We start from the raw sequence: 27,616 nt of genomic DNA, 5'->3' as shown, positions 1-27,616 counted from the left end.
GCCATTTTTAGTTAAACTTAGTCTAAATTCTACTAGTTAGAGAGAGACAGCCTCTCTCAAATCTTTTAAAATGCTGTTCTCTGCCTATAATGCCTTTGGTCCCTCATTTCTCTTGTTTTTGCCTGGCTGACTCTCTCTTATATCTCAGGATTTATTTAGATTAAGCATTACCTCCTTTTGAAACATCCCCTCATCTCTTCAGAGTGAATTAGGTGTTTTTTCTATATCTTCTTCTGAATCCTAGTATTTACCCGAAATGAAGCACAATACGTGCTGTACTGAAGTCATTGATTTTCCTGTCTTGACTGTGAACTGCTTAAAGGCAAAGTTAGTGTCTTTTACTTTTTTCAAGCCAGCACTAATATTGTTCCTGGCACACTGTAACTACTTAATAAATTTTTGTTGAATATCAAAATGGGTAATGAGTATGAAATGTTCATGGAAACATATGGCCTAGGTCACTTTGGACACCATTAGGAATTCATGGTAGCTGAGGTGTATAAGCAGGATTGGACCAGACTTTGAAGTGTTTAAAAGTTAAATTAAGGAATTTTAGATTTTATACTTAACTAATATAATATCGTTGCAGTATAGCATATTGATTAAGAGTATTGACCTGCCGGAACTTCCCTGGTGACACAGTGGTTAAGAATCTCTTGCCAGTGCAGGGAACACAGGTTCGATCCCTGGTCCGGGAAGATCCCACATGCCATGGAGCAACTAAGCCCGTGAGCCACAACTACTTGAGCCTGTGCTCTAGAGCCCGCAAGCCACAACTACTGAGCTTGTGTGCCACAACTACTGAAGCCCGTGCACCTAGAGCCCGTGCTCGGCAACAAGAGAAGCCACGACAATGAGAAGCCCGCGCACCACAAAGAAGAGTAGCCCCCGCTCGCCCCAACTAGAGAAAGCCCCCGCGCAGCAATGAAGACCCAGTGCAGCCAAATATAAATAAATAAATATTAAAAATAAAAAAGAGTATTGACCTGCCTTCAAACCCCGCCTCTGCCTCTTAGTAGCTAAGGGTTCCTGGGAAAGTTTCTTAGCCTCTTTAAGTCTCAGAATATTCAACCGTTTTGAAGATTTTTAATGAGTAACAGTATGTAAAGTTCTTGCACTGTACCTGGCAGGTTGTAAGCCTTACAATATTACTTATTATTATTATTGCAATTGTATGCAACATTGAGAAAAATCAGACAGCGAAGGGACTAACAGTTTCAGAATGTAGAGTTAAAATTATCCAATGATTGACCATTTAGCCAGCAATCAGAAAACTAGAATTTTAGTTCTAGTTCTATCTCTGCTATTGACTTACTGTAAAGCTTGAATGTATCTCAGTTTCCTCATACAAAAAAGTATGTTAACGCTTTTAATATATGTTAATGCAAAAGTAATAGTGTTAATGCTTTCCTCACCAGGATTTTGTAATCATTTGAGATGTCTAAAGAAAATAAACTGTTAAATTATAAAGAGTGGGAATCTATATTCTTTGAAGTCGTTGATATTATCATGCTTTTGTACAAGCTATGCCATCATTTGCCTGGAATGCTCTTCTTATTCACCTTGATAATCCTGTTTTTCCTTTAAGACCCAGTTTAAGCATCAGTTACTGGGATTAGGTGGTCATTTATATATCCCTTAGGATGCTAAGCCTACTTCTGGTATAACATTTAACATGTATAACATTTGAAAAAACACCTACTTGTATGTCTTCTCCCATAGAACGTAAAATTCTAGAAGGCAAGTGTGTCTTATAATTCAGTATTCCCACTGCTAGTACAGATTCTGGCACATGTTAAATTATTAGTAAATATTAACTCAAAGAATGGATTATGTTATATAAATTTAAGAATACTGAATTATGTTTTAAAGCAGCAAAAACGTTTCTGAAGCTCATTCAAAGGTTGTTTGCTGTGAACTGGAGATTAGAAAATGTGGTAATAGTTACAATGAACTATAATAATAGCAGAATAAATATTAACAGTAGAATAATAGCAAGAAGAAAATATTACCCTGGTAGATATTTTCTGAAAATGTAGGAAAGATGAAGGAAAATCAGGAGACTTTAGGTATAACTACCAGGTAGAATACACCCAGCTACATTTCCTTTCTCCCAAAATCCTATTAAAGAGACAATTAATGGTATTTCTAACCTTTTCTCTATACCAAAACTAAATTAGGTGGGGAAAATGGGAGAGGAAAAAAAACAGTGACAAAATTTTGTGAGCAAAAAAGCAGAAGGAAAATGTCAAGTGCCTTGGCTAACTGAGAAACAGAATTGTAAACTAGCATTGGCAAAAGCTGAGAACCAACACAATTTATACTGAAGCATCCTGAAAGGCACCAGATACCTCTCAAAGAGAGAATCAAGCTACTAAAGTAAAAAGTATTGAATTAAAATTCAGTCACATTTCCGGATCATCTTTCTCCTTTACTTCAGTCAACTAGACAAATATCCCACCTCTACTCCAGCAGTAGACTGGAGAGGGGAAACGTCCAGAGCCTGTGCTCCGCAACGGGAGAGGCCACAACAGTGAGAGGCCCGCGTACCGAGAAAAAAAAAAAAGAGGCCAATGTTTTTTTGGATTTGATATCAAAAACAAAGGTAACAAAAGCAAAAATAAACAAGTGGAACACATCAAATTAAAAGGCTGCCTCATAGCAAAGGAAACCATCAACAAAATGAAGAGGCAACCTACTGAATGGGAGAAAATATTTGCATATCATATATCTGATAAGAGGTTAATATCTAAAATATGTAAAGAACTCATACAACTCAATAGCAAAAAAAAATCCTATTAAAAACTGGGCAGAGCACCTGAATAGACATTTTTTCCAAAGAAAATATGTGGACAGCCAACAGGTACATAAAAAGATGCTCATTAATTATCAGGGAAATGCAAATGAAAACCACAATGAGACATCACCTCACACCTGTTAGAATGGCTGTTTTCAAAAAGCCAAGAAATGACAAGTGTTTGAGAGGGTGTGGAGAAAAGGGAACCCCTATGCACTGTTGGTGGGAATGTAAATTGGGGCAGCCACTATTGAGACTCCTCAAAAAGAGAACTACCAAATGATCCAGCAATTACACTTCTGGGTATTTATCCAAAGAAAACAAAAGCACTAACTCAGAAAGATATATATCCATATAGATAAATATATATAGATCTATCGCCCTATCTATCTATCTATCTATATATATATATATATATATCTCCATCCTAATGTTCATTGCAGTGTTATTTACAATAGCCAAGATATGGAAACAACCTAAGTGTTCATTGACAGATGAACAGATAAAGAAAATGTGGTGTATGTATTGTATAGGCAGTGGAATATTATTCAACCATAAAAAAAGAATGAAATGAACTCTTGCCATTTGCAACATCATGGGTGGAACTTGAGGGCATTATGCTAAGTGAAATAAGTCAGACAGAAAGACAAATACCATATGATTCAATAATGAATTAATTTACATATATAATTATTTTTATTTACAATCCCTATTTTGCATATGAGGCACAAAGAACTTGCGCAAAGTCACATGGCTAAGTAAGTAGTAAGTGACATAACTGGATATGAACCCTGGAGGTCTGGTTTTAGAGATTTTCTTAGGCACCACTCTGCTTCCTCTTATCTTAGTGCCTATTGATAGCATGAATTAAATAAATGAGAGCTGTTTATAGTATAAGACTAGCTATAAATTAGTTTTGGCTGTTTCTTTTAGATACTAAGTAGAGGAGGAGATTAATCAAATATATTTCTTTTTTTTTAATTGTGATACAACTTTTACATACTATTTTCAAACTTGCAAAATAATACACCATGTTTTCATGGATATTTACATATGTGGTAACAGTGTAAAAACATACATGGAGATAACGTGCATACTGGCTATTTTTTTATGCATCTTTATTGGAGTATAATTGCTTTACAATGCTGTGTTCATTTCTGCTGTACAACAAAGTGAATCAGCTATATGCATACATATATCCCCACATCCCCTCCCTCTTGAGCCTCCCTCCCACCCTCCCCTCCCTATCCCACCCCTCTAGGGCGTCACAAACACCAGGCTGATCTCCCTGTGCTATGTAGCAACTTCCCACTATCTATTTTATATTTGGTAGTGTATATATGTCAATGCTACTCTCTCACTACGTCCCAGCCTCCACTTCCTGCCCTGTGTCCTCAAGTCTGTTCTCAACATTGTCACCTTTATTCCTGCCCTACCACTAGGTTCATCAGTACCATTTTTCTAGATTCCATATATATGCGTTAGCATACGGTATTTGTTTTCCTCTTTCTGAATTACTTCACTCTGTATGACAGACTGTAGGTTCATCCACCTCACTACAAATAATTTCGTTCCCTTTATGGCTGAGTAATATTCCATTGTATACATGTGCCACATCTTCTTTATCCATTCATCTGTCGATGGACATTTAGTTTGTTTCCATGTTCTGGCTATTGAAAATAGTGCTGCAGTGAATATTGTGGTAAATGTATCTGTTTGAATTATGGTTTTCTCAGGGTATATGCCTGAGTAGTGGTACTGCTAGGTCATATGGTAGTTTCTGACCAGTGTGAGGTGATACCTCAATGTGGTTTTGATTTGTATTTCTCTGATGATTAACATTGTTGAGCATCTTTTCATGTGTTTGTTGGCCATCTGTATGCCTTCTTTGGAGAAATGTCTATTTAGGTCTTCCACACGTTTTTGGATTGGGTTGTTAGATTTTTTGATATTGAGCTGCATGAGCTGCTTGTATATTTTGGAGATTAATCCTTTGTCAGTTGCTTCATTTGCAAATATTTTCTCCCATTCTGAGTGTTGTCTTTTCGTCTTGTTTATGGTTTCCTTTGCTGGGCAAAAGCCTTTAAGTTTCATTAGGTCCCATTTATTTTGTTTTGTTTTTATTTCCATTACTTTAGCAGGTGGGTTAAAAAGGATCTTGCTGTGGTTTATGTCATAGAGTGTTCTGCCAATGTTTTCCTCTAAGAGTTTTATAGTGTCTGGCCTTACATTTAGGTCTTTAACCCATACTGAGTTTATTTTTGTTTGTATGGTGTTAGGAAGTGTTCTAACTTCATCCTTTTACATGTAGCTGTCCAGTTTTCTCAGCACCACTTATTGAAGAAGCTGTCTTTTCTCCACTGTATATTGTTGCCTCCTTTATCAAAGATAAGGTGATCATATGTGCATGGGTTTATTTCTGGGCTTTCTATCCTGTTCCATTGATCTATATTTCTATTTTTGTGCCATTACCATACTCTCTTGATTATTGTAGCTTTGTAGTATAGTCCGAAGTCAGGGAGCCTGATACCTCCAGCTCCATTTTTCTTTCTCAAGATTACTTTGGCTATTTGGGGTCTTTTGTGTTTCCATACAGATTGTAAAATTTTTTGTTCTAGTTCTTTGAAAAATGCCATTGGTAATTTGATAGGGATTGCATTGAATCTGTAGATTGCTTTGGGGAGCATCATCATTTTCACAATGTTGATTTTTCCGATCAAAGAGCATGGTATATCTCTCCATCTGTTTGTATCATCTTTAATTTCTCTCATCAGTGTCTTATAGTTTTCTGCATACAGGTCTTTTTCCTCCTTAGGCAGGTTTATTCCTGGGTATTTTTTCTTTTTGTTGCAATCGTAAATGGGAATGTTTCCTTAATTTCTCTTTCTGATCTTTTGTTGTTAGTGTATAGGAAAGCAAGAGATTTCTGTGCATTCTTTTTATATCCTGCTACGTTACCAAATTCATTGATTAGCTCTAGTAGTTTTCTGGTGACATCTTTAGGATTTTCTACATATAGTAAATACCATGTTATCTGCGAACAGTGATAGTTTTACTTCTTCTTTTCCGATGTGGATTCCTTTTATTTCTTTTTTCTTTGCTGATTGCCGTGGCTAAAACTTCCAAGACTATGTTGAATAAGAGTGGTGAGAGTGGGGAACCTTGTCTTGTTCCTGATCTTAGTGGAAATGCTTTCAGTTTTTCACCATTGAGGATGATGTTGGCTGTGGATTTGTCATATTTGGCCTTTATTATGTTGAGGTAGGTTCCCTCCATGCCCACTTTCTGGAGAGTATTTTTATAAATGCATGTTAAGTTTTGTCGAAAGCTTTTTCTGCATCTATTGAGATTATCATATGGTTTTTATCCTTCAATTTGTTAATATGGTGTACCACATTGATGGATTTGCATATATTGAAGAATCCTTGCATCCTGGGGTAAAACCCACTTGATCACGGTGTATGGTCCTTTTAATATGCTGTTGGATTCATTTGCTAGTATTTTGTTCAGGACTTTTGCATCTATGTTCATCAGTGATATTGGCCTGTAATTTTCTTTTTTGTGACATCTCTGTCTGGTTTGGGTATCAGGGTGATGGTGGCCACATAGAATGAGTTTGTGAGTGTTCCTCCCTCTGCTATATTTTGGAAGAGTTTGAGAAGGATAGCTGTTAGTTCTTCTCTAAATTCCTGTTAAAATTCGCCTGTGAAGCCATCTGGCCCTGCACTTTTGTTTGTTGGAAGATTTTAAATCAGAGCTTCAATTTCAGTGCTTCTGATTGGTCTGTTCATATTTTCTATTTCTTCATGGTTCATCTTGGAAGGTTGTACTTTTCTAAGAATTTGTCCATTGCTTCCAGGTTATCCATTTTATTGTCATATAGTTGCTTGTAGTAGTCTCTCTTGATCCTTTGTATTTCTTTGGTATCAGTTGTTGCTTCTCCGTTTTCTTTTCTAATTCTGTTGATTTGAGTCTTCTCCCTTTTTTCCTGATGTGTCTGGCCAATAGTTTATCAATTTTGTTTATCTTCTAAAAGAACCAACTTTTAGTTTTTTTGATATTTGCTATTTTTTCCTTCATTTCATTTTCATTTATTTCTCATCTGACCTTTAGGATTTCTTTCCTTCTGCTAACTTTGGGGTGTGTTTTGTTCTTCTTTCTCTAATTGCTTTAGGTGTAGGGTTATGCTGTTTATTTGAGATTTTTCTTGTTTCCTGAGGTAGGATTGTATTGCTATAAACTTACCTCTTTGAACTGCTTTTGCTTCATCCCTTAGGTTTGGGTCTACGTGTTTTCATTGTCATTTGTTTCTAGGTATTTTTTGATTTCCTCTTTGATTTTTTCAGTGATCTCTTGGTTATTTAGTAGTGTGTTGTTTAGCCTTCATGTGTTTGTAGTTTTTACAGTTTTGTTTTTTTTCTGTAATTGATATCTAGTGTCATAGCATTGTGGTCAGAAAAGATGCTTGATACAATTTCAGTTTACCTAGGCATAGTTTGTGACCCAAGATGTGATCTATCCTGGAGACTGTTCCTCAAGAATGTGCACTTGAGAAGAAAGTATATTCTGTTGTTTTTGGATGGAACGTCATATAAATATCAATTAAGTCCATCTGGTCTACTGTGTCATTTAAAGCTTGTGTTTCCTGACTTATTTTCTGTTTGGATGTTCTGTCCATTGGTGTAAGTGGGGTGTTAAAGTCTCGTAATATTATTGTGTTACTGTCAATTTCCCCTTTTATTCCTGTTAGCATTTGCCTTAGGTCTAGTGGTGCTCGTATGTTGGGTGCATAAATATTTACAAGTGTTATATATTCTTATTGGATTGATCCTTTGATCATTATGTAGTGTCCTTCCTTGTCTCTTATGAGTCTTTAATTTAAAGTCTATTTTGTCTGATATGAGTATTGCTTCTCCAGCTTTCTTTTGATTTCCGTTTGCATGGAACATCTTTTTCCATCCCCTCACTTTCAGTCTGTATGTGTCCCTAGGTCTGAAGTGGGTCTCTTGTAGATAGCATATATCGGGGTCTTGTTTTTGTATCCATTCAGCCAGTTTGTGTCTTTTGTTTGGAGCATTTAATCCATTCACATTCAAGGTAATTATCAATATGTATGTTCCTGTTACCATTTTTTTAACTGCCTTGGGTTTGTTTTTATAGGTCATTTGTTTGTCTTGTGTTTCCTGCCTAGAGAAGTTCCTTTAGCATTTGTTGTAGAGCTGGTTTCGTGGTTCTGAATTCTCTTAACTTTTGCCTGTCTGTAAAGTGGTTGATTTTTCTGTCGAATCTGAATGAGATCCTTGCTGGGTAGAGTAATCTTTGTTGTAAGTTTTTCCTTTCATCATTTTAAATATATCCTTCCACTCCCTTCTAGCCTGCAGAGTTTCTGCTGAAAAATCAGCTGATAAATTTATGGGCATTCCCTTGTATATTATCTGTTGTTTTTCCGTTGCTGCTTTTAATACTTTTTCTTTGTATTTAATTTTTGATAGTTTGATTAATATGTGTTTCAGTGTGTTCCTCCTTGGGTTTATCCTGTATGGGACTCTGCGCTTCCTGGACTTGATTGACTATTTCCTTTCCCATGTTATTGAAGTTTTCAACTATAATCTCATCAAATATTTTCTCAGACACTTTCTCTTTCTCTTCATCTTCTGGGACCCATATAATTCAAATGTTGGTGTGTTTAATGTTGTCCCAGAGGTCTCTGAGACTGTCTTCAATTCTTTTCTGTCTTTTTTCTTTATTCTGCTCATTGGCAGTTATTTCCACCATTCTATCTCCCAGGTCATTTGTTCATTTTTCTGCCTCAGTTATTCTGCTATTGCTTCCTTCTAGAGTATTTTTAATTTCAGTTATTGTGTTGCTCATCACTATTTGTTTGTTCTTTAGTTCTTCTAGGCCCTTGTTAATTGCTTCTTGTATTTTCTCCATTCTATTTCTGAGATTTTGGATCATCCTTACTATCATTACTCTGAATTCTTTTTCAGGTAGACTGCCTATTTTCTTTTCATTTGTTTGGTCTAGTGGGTTTTTACCTTGCTCCTTCATCTGCTGCTTATTTCTCTGTTTTCTCACTTTGTTTAATTACTGTGTTTGGGGTCTCCTTTCTGCAGGCTGCAGGGTCATAGTTCCTCTACTTCTGTTGTCTGTCCCCAGTGGGTGAGGTTGGTGCAGTGGCTTGTGTAGGCTTCCTGGTGGAGATGACAGATGCCTGTGTGCTGGCAGGTGGATTTGGATCTTGTCCCTCTGATGAGCAGGAATGCATCTGGTGGTGTATTTTGGGGTGTCTGTGAGCTTAGTATGACTTTAGGCAGTCTGTCTGCTAATGGGTGGCATTGTGTTCCTGTCTTGCTACTTGTTTGGCATGAGACATCCAGCACTGGAGCTTGCTGGCTGCTGGGTGGAACCGTCTTAGTGTTGAGACGAAGACCTCTGGGAGAGCACTCACCAATTAATTTTCCACAGGGCCAGGAGTTCTTTGGTGGCCTGATGTCCTGGACTCAGCTCTCCCACCTTGGAGGCTCAGGCCCAACCCCTGGGCAGAGCTCCAATACCCTGCAAGCCACATGAAACAGAGGAAAAGGAAGCAGAAAAAACAAAACAAAAACCAAAAATCCCAAATAAACGAACAGACAAAACCCCAAGACAAATGGTAAAAGCAAAAATAAACAGACAAAATCACACAAAGAAAGATACACACACACACTCAAAAAAAGAAAAGAAAAAAGAGAGAGAGAAATCAAAGAAGAAGAGAGCAACCATACCAATAAACAAACCCCAAAATGAAAACAAACACTAAACACTAAACTAACAAAAACATAAAACCAGAAATAAATCAAATGCAGAATCACATATATTTCTAATAATTGGCATTTGGTTCTTCTAAGGAGTGGAAAAAATTCTCACATCTCAATTATATACAAATTTAATTCAGATAATAGATAGCTTTTGGTTTTGTGAAGGAAATAAATAATTGAGGAAATTTCAGAAGTTATCCATCAAAAGTTTTATATATATTTTTACAACTTTTCTTTTTTCCTCATTTCCCATTTCAAATCTAATTCCATCTTTTCCATGTTTAAGATTTTTAATTTTCTTTCTCTATGTCCCTTGAATTTTGACATAATTAGAAATTTAAGAGCACAGATTATTTTTTGGTTTGGTTTTGTCCTTTTTTAGATTTAAAGGGGAAAGTAAATAAAGTGGCCCTTCTCCTTTCCCTCTCCACATTTTTGACATGTGTATAATTAGGAAAATTGCTTTGCTTACAGTTACTATTAAATGTAATAGAAGTTAATTTTTTTAGTAAATTGCATGACTACTCATATTTCTATCACTTTACTAATGATATGATAAAATATATCACTAATAAACAATCACTGAGGCTAAAGAAAAAAATTATAGAACTGCTTAGACTTGCTTACTTTACTTTTTACATTATTTAAACACTATACTTTTTGTAGCTTAAGCATATACCTGAAGTATCTATTTTCACTGCTTGTTATCATTGAAGTTCATCTTCTGATGTTTTATTACTTACTCCTCAGAACAATTTTAGTTATGTAAAAATATCTTGAAATTCCCTTGTTTATTTAATCCATAATGTTTTACAAATATCATTTTATTATTCCTACTCTCTGACTTGATTTGTTTGATTTACTTATATTAGAAAACTCCTTTCTTTCTTAAGTTTGCAAATTATTGAATATTCAAGTCCAATTCACCTATAAATCATTAAACTACAGACACTTTGGGCTTATTTCAGTTTAAATAACTCATATAATTGACTATTGTGTATGTAGGCCAACTCAGAACTGTCCTAATTTGTGATGGGAAGGTTAAATACTTGTGCAGTACTCTAATTTTGTAGATTCTTACAAAGTTGAAAAGAACAAGAATTTATGCACAATGGAAAGGTTAGAAATTGACAATTTTACTTAAAAATGTATCTGTATACTTTTATCCCCTTCCTATAATTGATACTTATGTCTCATACAAGTCCATAGTATCTCAGTAAAAATATCAGGAATGGAAAAGTGTATTAATATATGGAAGGATTATAAATGTTATTATAATTCATTTTTATAATGTAAGCTGAAGTACAGATAGGTACTTAATACAGACAAAAATGACCCTTACACTGAAGTAGAAAACAGTTGAATATAAAAAAATTCAAGTATTGTACAACTGGAAAGGATCTTAGATATCATGAAGTTATGTTTAAATTCATCTTATGTTTATTTTATTTTTTTATGTCCTTCAGTTTCTTAGCTCAGGATTCCTTCTTGCATCTCATACATTGTTTCTGGGATCACTCTATTTCTTTCTGAAATATATACTTAGAAATTCCTTTAGAAATGATGCCTTAGTGATAAATTATCTCAGTTTCTGTTTGTCTGAGTGCCTTTCTTGAATGATAGCTTAGCTTACCTCTAGATTAACAATTACTTTTTCTTAGTATCCTGAAGATATTATTTTACTGTCTTCTGACTTCTATTTTTGTCATTCCTTTGTAGGTGTAATCTCTTTCTTTTTCCTTGCTGCTTTAAAAATGTGTCATTCTGCAGTTTCACATGATATGTCTACGTATGAATTGTCTTTTTTTTGTGTGGTACACGGGCCTCTCACTGTTGTGGCCTCTCCCGTTGTGGAGCACAGGCTCCAGACGCGCAGGCTCAGCGGCCATGGCTCACGGGCCTAGCCGCTCCACGGCATGTGGGATCTTTCCAGACCAGGGCACGAACCCGTGTCCCCTGCATTGGCAGGTGGACTCTCAACCACTGTGTCACCAGGGAAGCCCCTGAATTGTCTTTTAATTATACTGTTTGTGATTACTGAATCTGAGGATTCATGTCTTCTATCAATTCTGGAAAATTTTTCACCTATTATTTTCAAGCAGTACTTCTCCCTCATTTTCTCTATTCTCATCTTCTAGAACTCCAATTACATACATGTTAGACTTTATCATATTATCCTTCATTTAAAAATTATCTATTTCATATTTTTCACATTGTTATTCTGTGATATATTCTGTATAGTTTTTCAGATATTTTCCCCAGTTCCTTAATTCTTGTCTCTCCAGCCCACTGTTTTACCTGTTCATGGAGTTTTAAATTTTAAGAATATTATCTATATAATTATTATTTCTCCACTTTCTAGAAATTCTAGTTTTTGCACATCAGGATTTTTTATCCTGTCCCAGGTTTTAGGAGACGTTTTCTTTCTAGGCATTTGCATTGTAATGAGAACCAAATTAGTAGTCCTGCTCTGGTCCTACTAATGTCTTTTTCCGTTATTCAGATAAATAGGTTTTTTCTCTTGAGATTTATGCCCAAACTACCACTTTGTCCCCTTGTCTGCCTTGCAAAGATACATTGGTCTTTTAAAAATCAACTGAAGTGTCTCTTTTAATGGAGTTTTTACTGACTTTCTTGGAGAAAAATAATAATCTTTATGATTGAGTTTCACCTGTATGAATTTCTTTCATGACACCATTGTGCATTGTACCTAACATGAAGCCTATAAACTCTTTGAAGGAAGGAGCTAGGTCTTATTGATTTTTGTGGCTCTGATAGTACAAATAATAATATAAATAACAATGTTATAATTAACATTTATTGAGAACTTAATACATGCTTGGCAAACTCAAGAACTTTACATATGTTAATAAATCACTCGAGATGCAGAGAGATTACATAAAATGGTGAAGTCACACAGCTAGGAATTAATTGAAACAGGACTTAAATCCAGGAGGTATGTGGCCCCACATACGAACCCTCAGTGTTTATCCAATACTGCCTTTATGTTGACCTCCTAAAGGGAGCATCAGCAGCAGAGGGACGGGTTATACAACCAAAACTTGTACTTGAGCTCCAAACAAGATCATGGGGATGTGGCAGATGCTTAGGGAAGGGCACAGCAGGACAAATAAGGAAGGCCTACAAAGACAAGTGGAGCCTCATAGGGCATTTTACATGCAAGCAATATGAACAGAGTAGAGACAGCATGAAGCAGCAGTAGGAAATTTAGCAGCAGTTAACATCATTTTTCTGGGTACAGAATTGGGTTTATCTGCAGAAATGAGGCTGTAAGAGGACTCAACGACAAGGCAGGATTCAAGTCCAGAATTCAAAACAAACAAATCTGGAGGATCAGGTGGGCAAACAAGGTAGGAACTCAGTTATGAAGGTATCACTGCCCATTAAAATATTTTTGGCTAATTGAAATTGTTCTTAACTTCTCAAACACTTTTTATCCTTAAACCATCAGATGTTAGGCCCCCTAGAAGGCCTGACAGGAGAGACAATATTCTTTGGATCACAGTGGCAGTAATAAGTACAGTACTATATGTTGTGATGAAATTAATCCTGAGCCAGAAATAGCTTAGCATTGTAAGATTTTCACCACCACTGAGCTTTTCAGCATTTCAACATTTCAGTATTTCAACCTGACTTTGGAGTACTTCATTTCAACAGATTAACACACCTGACATAAATGTGTAGTTCCCCAACAGGTCTTTAATGTTTGTATGGGTGGAGTTTTCCAAGTAAATGATATGAGAAAAATCTTAAAATTTTTACATGGTGATTTAGTTTATGCCTTCTTATCCTTATTCCTATGACAGAGGGTTTTACTCTCCAATTCTTATTCTCAGTTCTATTTTTTCTTGTATGTGTAAAGATGAAATAACACATTTACTTTGCATAAGCAAATGAAACCTAATTGCCACCTCCCCAATTAGACACTTTAGAAGCAGACTCACTTCTTTTTTATTTAAAAAAACACCGGAAAGGAGAAAGAGTGATTTATTGGACTACTTTAAATATGTTTCATATGAGTTAATTAATACAGTGTATAAAATGGATGGATTGAACTTGTATTACCATGAAATGGTATAGTCTATATTTTAAAGTAGATGCAAGATTTTCAATACCTAATTTCAAAATAATATGCTAGTAAAAATATATGGGTTCATTTATTTTTTAAAACTATAATATACTAAGTGACACTCAAAGTTAGGTCTGACATATGCTTAGATTTCAGTTCAGCTAGTATGTATTGAACTCCTATGAAATGTTAATCTCTGAGCTGATGCTTTCATATCTATTGCCCTATGTAATACAGCATAATGCAATTACAAGTTAAACAGCTGACCTTTTTATATTTGTAAAATACTTCAGCTTACATGGAAAAATGAAAAAAAATAGGAGGCCTCCAGAATAAATATGGATGCATATGATGAATATTAACTTTGAATCCAAGTGTTAATGTTTAATTTTCTTATTTTCATTATTTAAAATAAAAAGTAATGAGGAGATGGGTACAATGAGTTAAAATTCTGCATGCCTTTAATGAAACAGTAGCAACACATTATTAAAGCAAAGTATGAAAATAATGTGGTATGTGAGATGTTACCAGTTATTAACAGCATGTTTTAACATTACTGAAGTGAGTAAAATCAACCTTAATTTTCTGTGAAGTATTTTAACATTAATGAGAATTGACAAGTGTGGAGCCCTTGGAAATAAACACTTAAGAAATGAACTCTCAGGTCATGTTTATAAAATACATGTGTCTAAATGTTTCTACTACTTCTTAAATCGATACTGGAAAATGTTTCATTAATGTTAAACAAGATATTAATCTATAGGTTGAGAGAGACCCTGTAAACTGAATAAAAGGTAATTTCTACGTAGATCCTCATGGGTAGAAATATATACATATATTCCTCCAGTTACAGGGAACATTCTTCACAAGAGTTTAATACTTATATTTGATTAGTTACTCTTTTTCACTCCCTTATCACACATCCAGAAGTTTACTATATACTCTATTTTTCATTTCTTTCAGAAATTAAGCATTCTTTTTTTAAAAAAATAAATTTATTTTATTCATTTATTTTTGGCTGCGTTGGGACTTCATTGCTGTGTGCAGGCTTTCTCTATTTGTGGTGAGCAGGGGCTACTCATCATTGCGGTACACGGGCTTCTCATTGTGGTGGCTTTTCTTGTTGTGGAGCACGGCCTCTAGGCATGTGGGCTTTAGTAGTTGTGGCATGCAGGCTCAGTAGTTATGGCTCATGGGCTCTAGAGCACAGGCTCAGTAGTTGTGATGCATGGGCTTAGTTGCTCACGGCATGTGGGATCTTCCTGGACCAGGGCTCGATCCCGTGACCCCCGCATTGACAGGTGGATTGGTAAACTCTGCGCCACCAGGGAAGCCCATAAATTAAGCATTCTTGAGTTATTTATGCTATTGAGAACTCTTTGATGATTCAGAGTCTCTTCCCCACCATTTTGTCCTCTACTCTTTATTCAACAGTATCTTTTTTTGTTAATCATAACATTTTTGAATTGTATTTTATTCTTACAGATTGTATAGAGACTATATTTGTAAAAATACAGAGTCGGCTGTATTTATTTATTTAGGTGTTTTTTTTCTTTACTGAATTATACTTGATTTACAAAGTTTTATTAGTTTCAGGTGTACACAATGGTGATTCAACATTTTTATAGATAATGCTCCTTTTAAAATTATAACAAAGTAATGGCTACATTTCCCTGTGTTGTATAGTATATCCTTGTTTCTTATATATTTTACTGAGTGAACATGCTAAGGGTTTTTTTTTTTTAATTTTTAACATCTTTATTGACCTATAATTGCTTTACAATAGTGTGCTACGTTCTGCTTTATTTTTATTTTATTTTATTTTTTACATCTTTATTGGAGTATAATTGCTTTACAATGGTGTGTTAGTTTCGTCTTTATAACAAAGTGAATCAGTTATACATATACATATGGTCCCATATCTCTTCCCTCTTGAGTCTCCCTCTCTCCCACCGTCCCTATCCCACCCCTCTAGGTGGTCACAAAGCACCTAGCTGATCTTGTGCTATGTGGCTGCTTCCCACTAGCTATCTATTTTACGTTTGGTAGTGTATATATGTCCACGCCACTCTCTTGCTTTCTCACAGCTTACCCTTCCCCCTCCCATATCCTCAAGTCCATTCTCTAGTAGGTCTGTGTCTTTATTCCTGTCTTACCCCTAGGTTCTTCATGACATTTTTTTTCTTAAATTCCATATATATGTGCTAGCATACAGTATTTGTCTTTCTCTTTCTGACCTACTTCACTCTGTATGACAGACGCTAGGTCCATCCACCTCATTACAAATAGCTCAACTTTGTTTCTTTTTATGGCTGAGTATTTCCTCCCTCTGCTATATTTTGGAAGAGTTTGAGAAGGATAGGTGTTAGCTCTTCTCTAAATGTTTGATAGAATTCACCTGTGAAGCCATCTGGTCTTTGGCTTTTGTTTGTTGGAAGATTTTTATTCACAGTCTCAATTTCATTGCCTGTGATTGGTCTGTTTATATTTTCTATTTATTCCTGATTTAGTCTCAGAAGGTTGTGCTTTTCTCATACTTTATCCATTTCTTCCAGGTTGTCCATTTTATTGGCATAGAGTTGCTTGTAGTAGTCTCTATGATCCTTTGTATTTCTGCAGTGTCAGTTGTTACTTCTTCTTTTTCATTTCTATTTCTATTGATTTGAGTCTTCTCTTTTTTTCTTGATGAGTCTGGCTAATTGTTGATCAATTTGTTTGTCTTCTCAAAGAACCAGCTTTTAGTTTTATTGATTGTTGCTATTGTTTCCTTCATTTCTTTTTCATTTATTTATGATCTGATCATTATGATTTCTTTCCTTCTGCTAATTTTGTGGGGTTTTTTTTGTTCTTTCTCTAATTGCTTTAGGTGTAAGGTTATGTTGTTTATTTGAGATGTTTCTTGTTTCTTGAGGTAGGATTATCTTGCTATAAACTTCCCTCTTAAACTGCTCTTGCTGCATCCCATAGGTTTTGGGTCATCGTGTTTTCACTGTCATTTGTTTCTAGGTATTTTTTGATTTATTCTTTGATCTTCAGTGATCTCTTAGTTATTTAGTAATGTGTTGTTTAGCCTCCATGTGTTTGTATTTTTTACAGATTTTTTCCTCTAATTTATATCTAGTCTCATACCGTTGTGATCAGAAAAGATACTTGATACAATTTCAATTTTCTTAAATTTACCAAAGCTTGATTTGTGACCCAATGTATGGTCTATCCTGGAGAATGTTCCATGAGCACTTGAGAGGAAAGTGTATTCTGTTGTTTTTGGATGGAATGTCCCACAATTATCAATTAGGTCTATCTTGTTTAATGTAGTATTTAAAGCTTGTGTTTCCTTATTTATTTTCATTTTGGATGATCTTTCCATTGGTGAAAGTGGGGTGTTAAAGTCCCCTACTATGTATGTGTTACTGTCGATTCCCCCTTTTATGGCTGTTAGCATTTGCTTGTTGTATCGTGGTGCTCCTATGTTGTGTGCATAAATATTTACAATTGTTATATCTCTTTCTTGGATTGATCTCGTGATCATTATTAGTGTTCTTCTTTGTCTCTTGTAATAACCTTTATTTTAAAGCCTATTTTGTTTGATATGAGAATTGCTAGTCCAGCTTTCTTTTGATTTCCAGTTGCATGGAATATCTTTTTCCATTCCCTCACTTTCAGTCTGTATGTGTCCCTAGATCTGAATTGTGTCTCTTGTAGACAGCATATATACGGGTCTTATCTTTGTATCCATTCAGCCAGTGTGTGTCTTTTGGTTAGAGCATTTAATCCACTTAAATTTAAGGTGGTTTCGGATATGTATGTTCCTTAACATTTTTTAAAATTGTTTTAGGTTTGTTGTTGTACCTCTTTTCCTTCTCTTGTGTTTCCTGCCTAGAGAAGTTCCTTTAACCTTTGTTGTAAAGCTCGTTTGGTGGTGCTGAATTCTCTTAGCTTTTGCTTGTCTATTAAGGTTTTAATTTCTCTGTCGAATCCAAATGAGATCCTTGCTAGGTACAGTAATCTTGGTTGTAGGTTTTTCCCTTTCATCACTCTAAATATGTCTTGCCACTACCTTCTGGCCTGCAGAATTTCTGCTGAAAGATCAGCTGTTAACTTTATGGTGTTTTCCTTGTATATTGTTTGTTGTTTTTCCCTTGCTGCTTTTAATATTTTTTCTTTGTATTTAATTTTGGTAGTTTAATTAATATGTGTCTTGGCTTGTTTCTCCTTGTATTTTTCTTGTATGGGTCTCTCTGTGCTTCCTGGACTGGATTGACTATTTCCTTTCCCATATTAGGGAAATTTTCAACTATAATCTCTTCAAATATTTTTTCAGTTCTTTTTTTTTTCTCTTCTTTTTGGACCCCTATAATTCGAATATTGGTGCATTTAATGTTGTCCCAGTGATCTCTGAGACAGTCCTCAATTCTCTTCATTGCTTTTTTTTTTATTCAGCTCTGAGGTAGTTTTTTCACTATTTTATCTTCCAGGTCACTTATCCATTCTTCTGCCTCAGTTATTCTGCTATCGATCCTTCTAGAGAATTTTAAATTTCATTTATTGTGTTGTTTATCATTGTTTCCTCTTTAATTCTTCTAGGTCCTTGTTAAACGTTTCTTGTATTTTCTCCATTCTATTTCCAATATTTTGCGTCATCTTTACTCTCTTTACTCTGAATTGTTTTTCAGGTAGTCTGCCTATTTCCTCTTCATTTGTCTGGTCTGGTGGGTTTTTATCTTGCTCCTTCATCTGCTGTGTGTGTTTCTCTGTCTTCTTATTTTGCTTAACGTAGTGAGTTGGAGTCTCCTTTTTACAGGCTGCAGGTTCGTAGTTCCCATTGGTTTTGATGTCTGCCCCCAATGGCTAATTATGGTTCAGTTGGTTGTGTAGGCTTCTTGGTGGAGGGGACTGGTGCCTGTGTTCTGGTGGATGAGACTGGATCATATCTTTCTGGTGGGCAGGACCATGTCCGGTAGTGTGTTTTGGGGTGTCTGTGACCTTATTATGATTTTAGGCATCCTCTCTGGTAATGCATGGGGTTGTGTTTCTGTCTTGCTATTTGTTTGGCACAAGATGTCTAGCACTGTAGCTTTCTGGTCATTGAGTGAAGCTGGGTCTTAGCTTTGAGATGGAGATATCTGGGAGAGCTTTCGCTGTTTGATATTATGTGGAGTGGCGAGGTCTCTGGTGAACCAATGTCCTGAACTCGGCTCTCCCACCTCAGAGGCACAGGCCTGACACCCGGCCAGAGCATGAAGACCCTGTCAAGCCACACAGCTCAGAAGGAAAGGAAGGAAAGGAAGGAAGGAAGGAAGGAAGAAAAATAGAAAGGAAGGTTATTAAAATAAAAAAATTATACAAAAATAATACAAAAATTATAAAGTATTAAAAGAAAAGAAAGAAATAAGAGAACAACCAAACCAGAAATGAAATCCACCAATAATAACAAGTGCTAAAAACTATAGTAAACAAACAAAAAAACGGACAGACAGAACCCTAAGAGAAATGGTAAAAGCAAAGCTATGAGGACAAAATCACACAAAGAAGCATACACATACACACTCACAAAAAGAGAAAAGGAAAAAAATATATATATCTTTTGGGAAGTCTGAGGTCTTCTGCCAGCATTCAGTAGGTGTTCTGTAGGAGTTGTTCCACATATAGATGTGTTTCTGATGTATTTATGGGGAGGAAGGTGATCTCCACATCTTATTCCTCCGCCATCTTGAATGTCTCCCACTTATCTATTTTATACATAGTATTTTGTATCTTCTTAATTCCATACCCCTATCTTGCCCCTCCCCCTTCCCTCTCCCCACTGGTACCCACTAGTCTGTTTCCTATATCTGTGAGTCTGTTTCTGTTTTGTTTTATGCATTCATTTGTTTTAATTTTTTAGATTTCACATATAAGTGAAAACACAGTATTTGTCTTTCTCTGTCTGATTTATTTCACTAACCATAATACTCTCTAGGTCCATGCACATCATTGCAAATGGCAGAATTTCATTTTTTTTATGGCTGAGTAATATTTCTTTATATATATTATATATGTATATACCTATACATATACATACCACATGTTCTTTATCTATTCATCTGTTGATGGACACTTGGGTTGCTTCCATATCTTGGCTATTGCAAATAATGCTGCTAAAGCAATCTTGAGAAAAAAGAATAAAGCTGCAGGTATCATTCTCTCTGACTTCAGACTATACTACAAAGCTACAGAAATCAAAACAGCATGGTAGTGGCACAAAAATAAACACATAGATTAATGGATCAGAGTAGAGAACCCAGAAATAAATCCGTGTGACTATGGTCAATTAGTCTATGACAAAGGAGGCAAAAAGCAATTAGAGAAAAGACAGTCTCTTCAATAAGTGGTGCTGGGAAAACTGGACAGCTACATGTAAAAGAATGAGATTAGAACATTTCCTCACACCATATACAAAAATAAACTCAAAATAGATTAAAGACCTAAATACAAGACTTGAAACCATAAAACTCCTAAAAAAGAACATAGGCAGAATGCTCTTTCACATAAATGGTAGTAATATTTTTGGGGGGTCTGCCTCCTAAAGGCAAAAGATAAAAACAAAATAAATAATTGTACATAATTAAACATTCAACAGTATTTTTTGATAGATATTTCTTAGTCAAAGTTATGTATGTAGGTTACCACTTTGATTATATGTTCATCTCTATGAAACTTGATATCATGGTTTTTAGTCATTGAAATAAATGTGACATGTAAATCAGGGTCATAGCAAGAAAGAGATGGTCACTCCAGAAGGGTGATAAAAAGAATTTAATGAAAGGACTGATTGGGATTGACATATACACACTACTATATATAAAATAGGTAACTAATAAGGACCTACTGTATAGCACAGAGAACTCTACTCAATAACCTGTAATGGCCTATATGGGAAAAGAATTTAAAAAAGAGTGGATGTATGTATATGTATAACTGATTCACTTTGCTGTACAGCAGAAACTAACATAACATTGTAAATCAACTATACTCCAATAAAAATTTTTTTTAAAAAGTAGGCAGGATAAAGGGTAATCAGCGAGGGTTAGTGAAATCCAAGAAACCTGCAACAGTCAGAAACTGTCACTATTTCTAGGCCTAAAGGAGCAAAGTGGGGGAGCAGTTAATGCAAACCAGCAAGATGTATAGCTGTAGAAGAGTCACGTGACAAGCGCTTTGGTGTTTGATAGAAGATCACAGCCATTGCCAAACTATGGCCCAAAATGGGCCATGTTTCTCTCCTCCCAACTCTATAGTCTTCTGTCATTATCTCTCATTGGCTGAACTCAATAGGAAGCTAAAAGGCAAGGGACCCTAGCAATGCAGTCTGTAAAGACACAGAGCATGGTGAATAAGAGTGGAAAGTGGATCTGTAAGGGTTAGTGGAGAGTATACAGCACACAATACTATTCTAATATCTAATACCTAAAAAAAAAGGCAGAAAAAGTGGTTACTTTTTAAAAATGATATGATAAATAGTTCTAAGGAAGGAAGAATTCTGAATTGAAAATGAACTCCTTTTCCTCTATTCATTTTTAAATGAGATGAGAATTAAAAGGATATGAAAAAGTTTGAATTTTCCTGCTCACAAGATTACTGTTAGATTTTGGTTTGTAAAACTAGAAAAGTTTATTTCATTGGTGGCTGTGCTCAAGAGCTATGGTAAATCAGAAAAAGGTGATTTTCACATATTCATAGAGCTAATGATATTTACAAAAAAGTCTAGAAGAAATTTCTGTGTGAACTAGCTACTGTTAGTCTGTCCCAGGGCCATAGTCTATACCAATGTTTTTCAAATTGCATGTCACAAGCCATTTTTCGGTCCTGAAATAAATTTAATGGGTAGTGACTAGGACTTCTAAATGAAATAGTATACCCTGGAACAGAAAATATCAGAGTGCATTTTTTATACTAAGAGTAAATACTGGTTTGTGAAACTTTTGTTTTGATTACATATATATGAATATGTGACTGTGTTGGGATATATATTTCTCAATATGGGCAATGCTTTAAATTTGGAGGGAACATGGCCCATACTGAGAAATATATATCCCAACACAATACTATTTACTGGACTCAATCATCTTATAAACATTTACCCAACAGTGTAGTAAGGGTGAACTGTATTGAAAGACAATGTAATATATTTGTGTTCTCTCCCTACACAGTGCTAAAATTTGTTCCTAGGTGAGTAAATACATATGGAAATTAGGGTGCATTAATATATTTGATGTTCACCAATTCTAAAGATAGTAACAGTTCAAAATGAAGTGAAAATATCTTATTGCTCTATTACTGCATAGACTGGCATAAGTCCCTCTGCATTCCCATCATCACACCTCATATTTACTTGCTCTTGGTAATAAGGGGGAAGGGAAATATTCTGCTAAAACGTCTTGAATAATATTGAAGTGATCTTTTGAGCTATAGCCAAAGTAGAGGAATTTCGGTATATGTATTAACATTAATCTGTATCTTGGGAATTTTCAGCTGAAAATATGGAACATCCAGAGAGTATTTAAAGAGGATAATATGAAACTACAAAATGAGTCACTTACATTGAGTTATATTCATAGTCTAGCTTCTAGTTCTTTTTCTTTTAAAGAAAAATTAAAATTAGGTCAGTTCTGCCTGTAACCTGCATAGTAATTAAATAATCAGCTATTTCCTATTTAGATTCCATTTCTACTTCTGCTGCAAAATTTCATTTTCTCTCAATATCTCAACATTAGTGATTCAACAGAATTATTTTTTATATGTGGACAGTATACATGCTTTATATAAATAAGGGGAAGAAACATTTTGTATAAGCTGAAAATTATTTCAGGTCCTTGAAATCAAAATCAAGTATTTATTGTATAGGAGGAAACATCTTCATGTATTCTATATAAGCTTTCCATTTTGCAGTTGTTTTCAGAGACTGCCATTTTGAGTTATATTGGAATAGTGTTCCTTCTGACCTTTGAACAAGGATGCATGACTTAGTTTTTGGCATTCTTCCTAACAACACCCCAGAGGGCAGAGTTGTATTCTAGTGTGACATATATTTGAAAATGTCTTGCACAGAGGGTAAATTTGATTTGTAAATGTATCAAGAACAGATTCAAAATAGGCTGAAACTTGCATTTATCTGGTTCAGGAAAATTATAAAAGTCTCAACTTTAGTCTTTCTATTGCTATTATTGGTTAAACCAACAGATTTTCTTAAACTTTGCCAAACAGAAGAGCAATGGGTTCTGAAATCTATCTTCATTTTAATTTTTCTCTCATTTTCTCTCATTTATAGTATAAGTTTATCTAACTCTGATTTTAAAGACTTTACCCTGACTTGTGTCAGTACAAGTTGTCAGAAAGACAACAGGACTATAGGCTATGAAACATGTCCTTCTGCTGCATACTGTGCTGCATTTGAAGCATATGAGAGCTGATCTTTTTAGGCTGAAATATGTCTATACTCCTGCAGTTGAAAGTACTGATTTGTCAAACATGGAGGACAAATCTTTATTAAGATTATGTTCAGGAATTAAAAAGCTTTCAGAGAAGAAGCAAAAACCTTTTACTTTTCTAATAGTAATAAACTAGAATAGGCTTAGAAATAGATCTTGAAAGGTTTCATTCACCTTTAGTCTACCTTTTCATTTCTCCTTTTGTACTCGGTATTCACTTTTAAGGCAAGTTTTACCTGGGTGTTCACAGATAAAAGTTGTAAATAATTTGTGTTTCACTTCATTCAGTATTTCATATTTTGTCCATTCCTGCAAGGTCAAAATGGATTATACTCACACCTCCCCCATTATTTTATTCAGTACCAAATCACTGAGTGTACTATTTTGAGTTATGTGTACAGTGTTCAGAAGACAAAGCCTATGCCCAGCCCTTCTAAATAGGTAAAAAATTTATAGAAACTGAATGAAGGTTTAATGCACATGATTGTAATTTACAGTTTAGTTTGAATAAAATGCATTGTACTGAAACAAAGTCACTAGAGTTTTAGTTTACCTAGTAATTGATACTAATTGCTTTCAAGAGATTAGTTCCCCCCAACCCCATTTATAATGGCAATGGAATTATTTCTCCCTGACATAGCACTAATGATTTTCATATTTTCCTTGTATAGTTCAAAATGTCATCTTGTTAACAAGAATTCTTTATCAGAGATAAAAATACATGTTACTAAATTGACAGGATAACTATTTCTTTTCTAGTTTTCATCTCACTAATAAATGACGCCAACTGGAATGTTTGACTACCTTCAATTTCATGGAAAATCAAATGACATTCCTTCTCTGAATGTGTGGTCAAATTAATCTTAGTCTTTTGTAAACTAACACTTGATAATCAAATAGAATAGTCATGTACAAGTAGGTTTATGTTACTGAATTAAACCCCTAAATTATTAGATCACATTAAAGTTTATTTGCTGAAATTAAGAGAATCTATGTACTATCATTTAGTCTTCTTTCTCTCTGTTCTACAGAGAAACGATGAAGAGGCAGTTGTGGATAGAGGTGGAACTCGTTCTATTCTCAAAACACACTTTGAGAAAGAAGATTTAGAAGGTAAGACTATTTTGGTGGGGGGGATACCTATTGGTGTTTCAAAGAGAAATGTGAAGTTTGTTGCAATGTGGAGAACTGCAAAAGTTGATATCAGAGTAGTAATGGTGGTGGTGGTGGGGTGGATATGACTGTTTTGGTGTCCTCTGGAGTGCCAATAGTCAGTCCTGCAAACAATGAGAGGCATTAACTCATTCAACAGATGTTTATTGAACCTCTCCTATATTCCTGTACTGTGTTGTGTGCCAGTCTTTCAATAATCCTTCCTTCAAGGAGTTACAATTAATTGGGGAATGAAAAGAAAAATATTATAACAGACCAACATATTGGGTGTTATGTGACAGGGGAGGACAGGAGGAGCATCTAATTCACCCTATGTTGTCAGAGTAGGCTGTCACTGGAAGGGAGTTAAGAACAATTGGTATTCCAGTTTTACTGAGATATATATCAGAGAGGGCTGGAGGCATCATTTGTCTCTTCAGTAGGAAGAAGGTCAGATAATTCAGCAGGGAGGTAGTATGGTCTAGCAGCTGGTAAAATATAGAGGCTCTGAAACCAGACTGTACTGGATTCAAATATCACTTCTGTCCCTTATTTGTTATGGAAGCTTTAGCTAATTAGTTAACTTCTCTGTACCTGTTTTCTCTGTTGTTAAAATAAGGATAACAGTGGAATATATTTCCTAAATTTTTATGAAAAATAAGGGAAAAATACTTAGAATAGTCCCTGGCCTAAGAGTTACATAAGTATTGACAATTATTATTCCACTGCAATTTAATGTATACATGCCATTAGTTCATCTTAATTTTTTAACAAGAAATTATTACTAGTGAGATACAAGGTATGTGGTGTTTTTCATCTTTTTGTTGAAAAGTGAAACCCAAATCATCTTAAGTAAAACTAATCAGAGATAGCTCCTAATAATCTACAGCAGCTGGAAAGTAAGTGTTCATTCCCCTTAAGAATTATAGCCACTTAAATTATGGTTAAATTCATTATTATTGGGTCTTATATTTAGTTACAACAATTAAATAACAGAAGAGTTAACATACTATTTAGAGACAACTTTCAACAACTATACCCACTCTGTGTTTGACATTTTGCTTGATGCACAGAAAGCACCCAAGGTCTGGAAAGGTTATACTTACTGGGCAGGTGTAGTAATTTGCATGCTATCCATATTCATTACACAAATTGAAGGAAGCAGAAACTTGAAAAATCTAACCCAGTAATGTCTAATATAAAGCGAATTTAGATTTGAAAAGCAGCATAGTTACTGTGCTACTTACGTCATACCATGACTTAAGCTATGCTTATATTCACTAAACTCACACAAGAAAACCTAATAAATCAAGAATTTAGTGTAAAAATATACTCAATTCCAGTGAAACATCATCTTGGGTTTAAAGATTGTGATTGATAATCCACACACAGATAATTAACAGTTAACAGTAATTTATAAATAATTACAGTAAAATACTAAATGGTCCCTTTGAATGGAAAATACATAATACAAAAATAAGATTTAATAAAGTTACTTTAATTTTTGTATCAACATGTATTACATACGTTTCTTTTTACTGGGAATACACGTAACAGTGTACAATGCTTCTTAAAAGAGATTTCTTGTTGGCAAAACACAGTTGGATAAATCAGATTTTGTTCTGTTTGCTGATGTCTATAGTGGGTATTTTAATCCCAGAAGTGAATAACTGTGATTTAGTCACTGGTGATTGAAGTTAACATCATAGAATGCAAAGGCAACATTTTAGAGTTTTGAAAGAAAATAAGAAAAACCTTATTTATGTTGACTTTCTTAATATTTGTTCTGCTCCCAGATCATATTAAGTAGATAAACATTCCAGCATTTGAGGATGCTGTGGAGGATTCTGTTGTGATGCATACAAAGAATTAATAGATCTGTTAGTGGTTCCCAGACTGATTACCCTGAATCAGAAAATAATGCAGGGGCAATGAAGTGGATGTCATGGTTCAGGAAAAAATCAACTGGTAGCATATAATATAATATAACGTAAGTGGGAGAGCACCAGAGAGAAAGGTGGCATTACTGAGGATAAGGGTGGTGGTAGCTTCTCCTTCTGTGTAATTAAAGAAAAAGACCAGGGCACCACTGTTTTTTTTTTTTTTTCTTTCATAATTTCCAAAACTTGAAAGCAACCAAGATGTACTTTAATGGATAAATAAATTATGTAGTATGCCAATGCAATGGAATATTATTCAGTGATAAAAAGAATTGAACTATTGACGTTTCTCTAAGGAAGATATACAAATGGACAGCAGGGTCACGAAAAGATATCCAACATCACTAACTATTAAGGAAATGCAAATCAAATCTGTAATGAGATATCACCTCGAACCCATTAGGATGGTTACTATTTAAAAAAAAAAAACCAGAAAATAACAAGTGTTGGTGAAGACGTGAAGAAATTGGAACCCTTGTGCACTACTGGTAAGAAAGTAAAATAGTGCAACTGCTATGGAAAGCAGTGTGGAAGTTCCTCAAGAAATAAAATTACCATAGGGCACCACTTTTTAAGAGCTTCTTTAGTAACATAGATAAAATATACCAATAGATATTTATTTTAAATAAGCTAGAATTTGGAATTGCTACCCCAGAAATTACCTTCAGCTGAAGGGAGCTGCCTCTCCTGTGGCATCTGAATTCAATAAGTTATCAGAGAAGGAGTATAAAGGCCCAGAGTCTTGCCTCAATTTGGTACAATTCTGAAAGGCTCTCTCAGCTTCAGAGCCTCCTGTGGAGTCAACTGAGGCCATTATTGCAAATGTACCATAATTCAACTTCTTCTACCAAATGCTGCAGCCCGCATTTCCTCACAGGTGTTACTGCTGATAGCTCTCTTCAACAGACTCCCTGAACACAAATTTCTGTCTCAGTGTCTGTTTCCTGAGGAATCTGAACCACTCATTGATCATTTTCCTGTTCCCTGAACCATACCGATAGACCTACTTGGTAATTGATAGGACCATCACATTGGTTTCTTAGCCTGTGGGATTAAGAACTATTGTAGTGGGTGAGAAGGCTCTGAAAGTACTTGCCTTGGCGATGATAGTAAATGAAAATCAGTATTGCATATGACAGGAAATAGCAGAGATTAGTGCCATCTTTATAGATCTAAAGTATGTCCCAGTCTGGCCACTACAGAAACTTGTCAAAGTCTAGACAATGGTGGTGGACTACTGCAGACTCGGCCAAGTGGTAGCATCAATTGCAGCTACTGTTTCAGATGTAGAATCTTTTTAGAGCAGGTTAACACGACCACAGGTACATGGTATGCAGCTGTTGATGTGGCAAATGCATTTTTTTTTCTAT

At 35.0% G+C, this 27,616-nt stretch overlaps 1 protein-coding gene across 2 annotated transcripts in view; it reads left to right on the top strand.

Annotated features, from left to right (window-relative positions):
• SLC4A10 (solute carrier family 4 member 10) overlaps positions 1 to 27,616 on the top strand; it is a 216,334-nt gene that overhangs the window by 8,363 nt on the left and 180,355 nt on the right. For both annotated transcript variants that reach the window (XM_024735940.1, XM_024735939.1), the window contains exon 2: positions 24,186 to 24,267. In XM_024735940.1, the coding sequence (XP_024591708.1) occupies positions 24,186 to 24,267 (82 nt within the window). The remainder of the gene's footprint in view (positions 1 to 24,185; positions 24,268 to 27,616) is intronic.

The sequence above is a fragment of the Neophocaena asiaeorientalis genome, unplaced genomic scaffold (genome assembly GCF_003031525.2).
Source record: "Neophocaena asiaeorientalis asiaeorientalis breed wild unplaced genomic scaffold, Neophocaena_asiaeorientalis_V1.1 scaffold72, whole genome shotgun sequence".
Classification (NCBI taxonomy): Eukaryota; Metazoa; Chordata; class Mammalia; order Artiodactyla; family Phocoenidae; genus Neophocaena; species Neophocaena asiaeorientalis.
The sequence above is the reverse complement of the archived record's forward strand: the minus strand, read 5'-3'. Positions and strand labels throughout refer to the sequence as shown.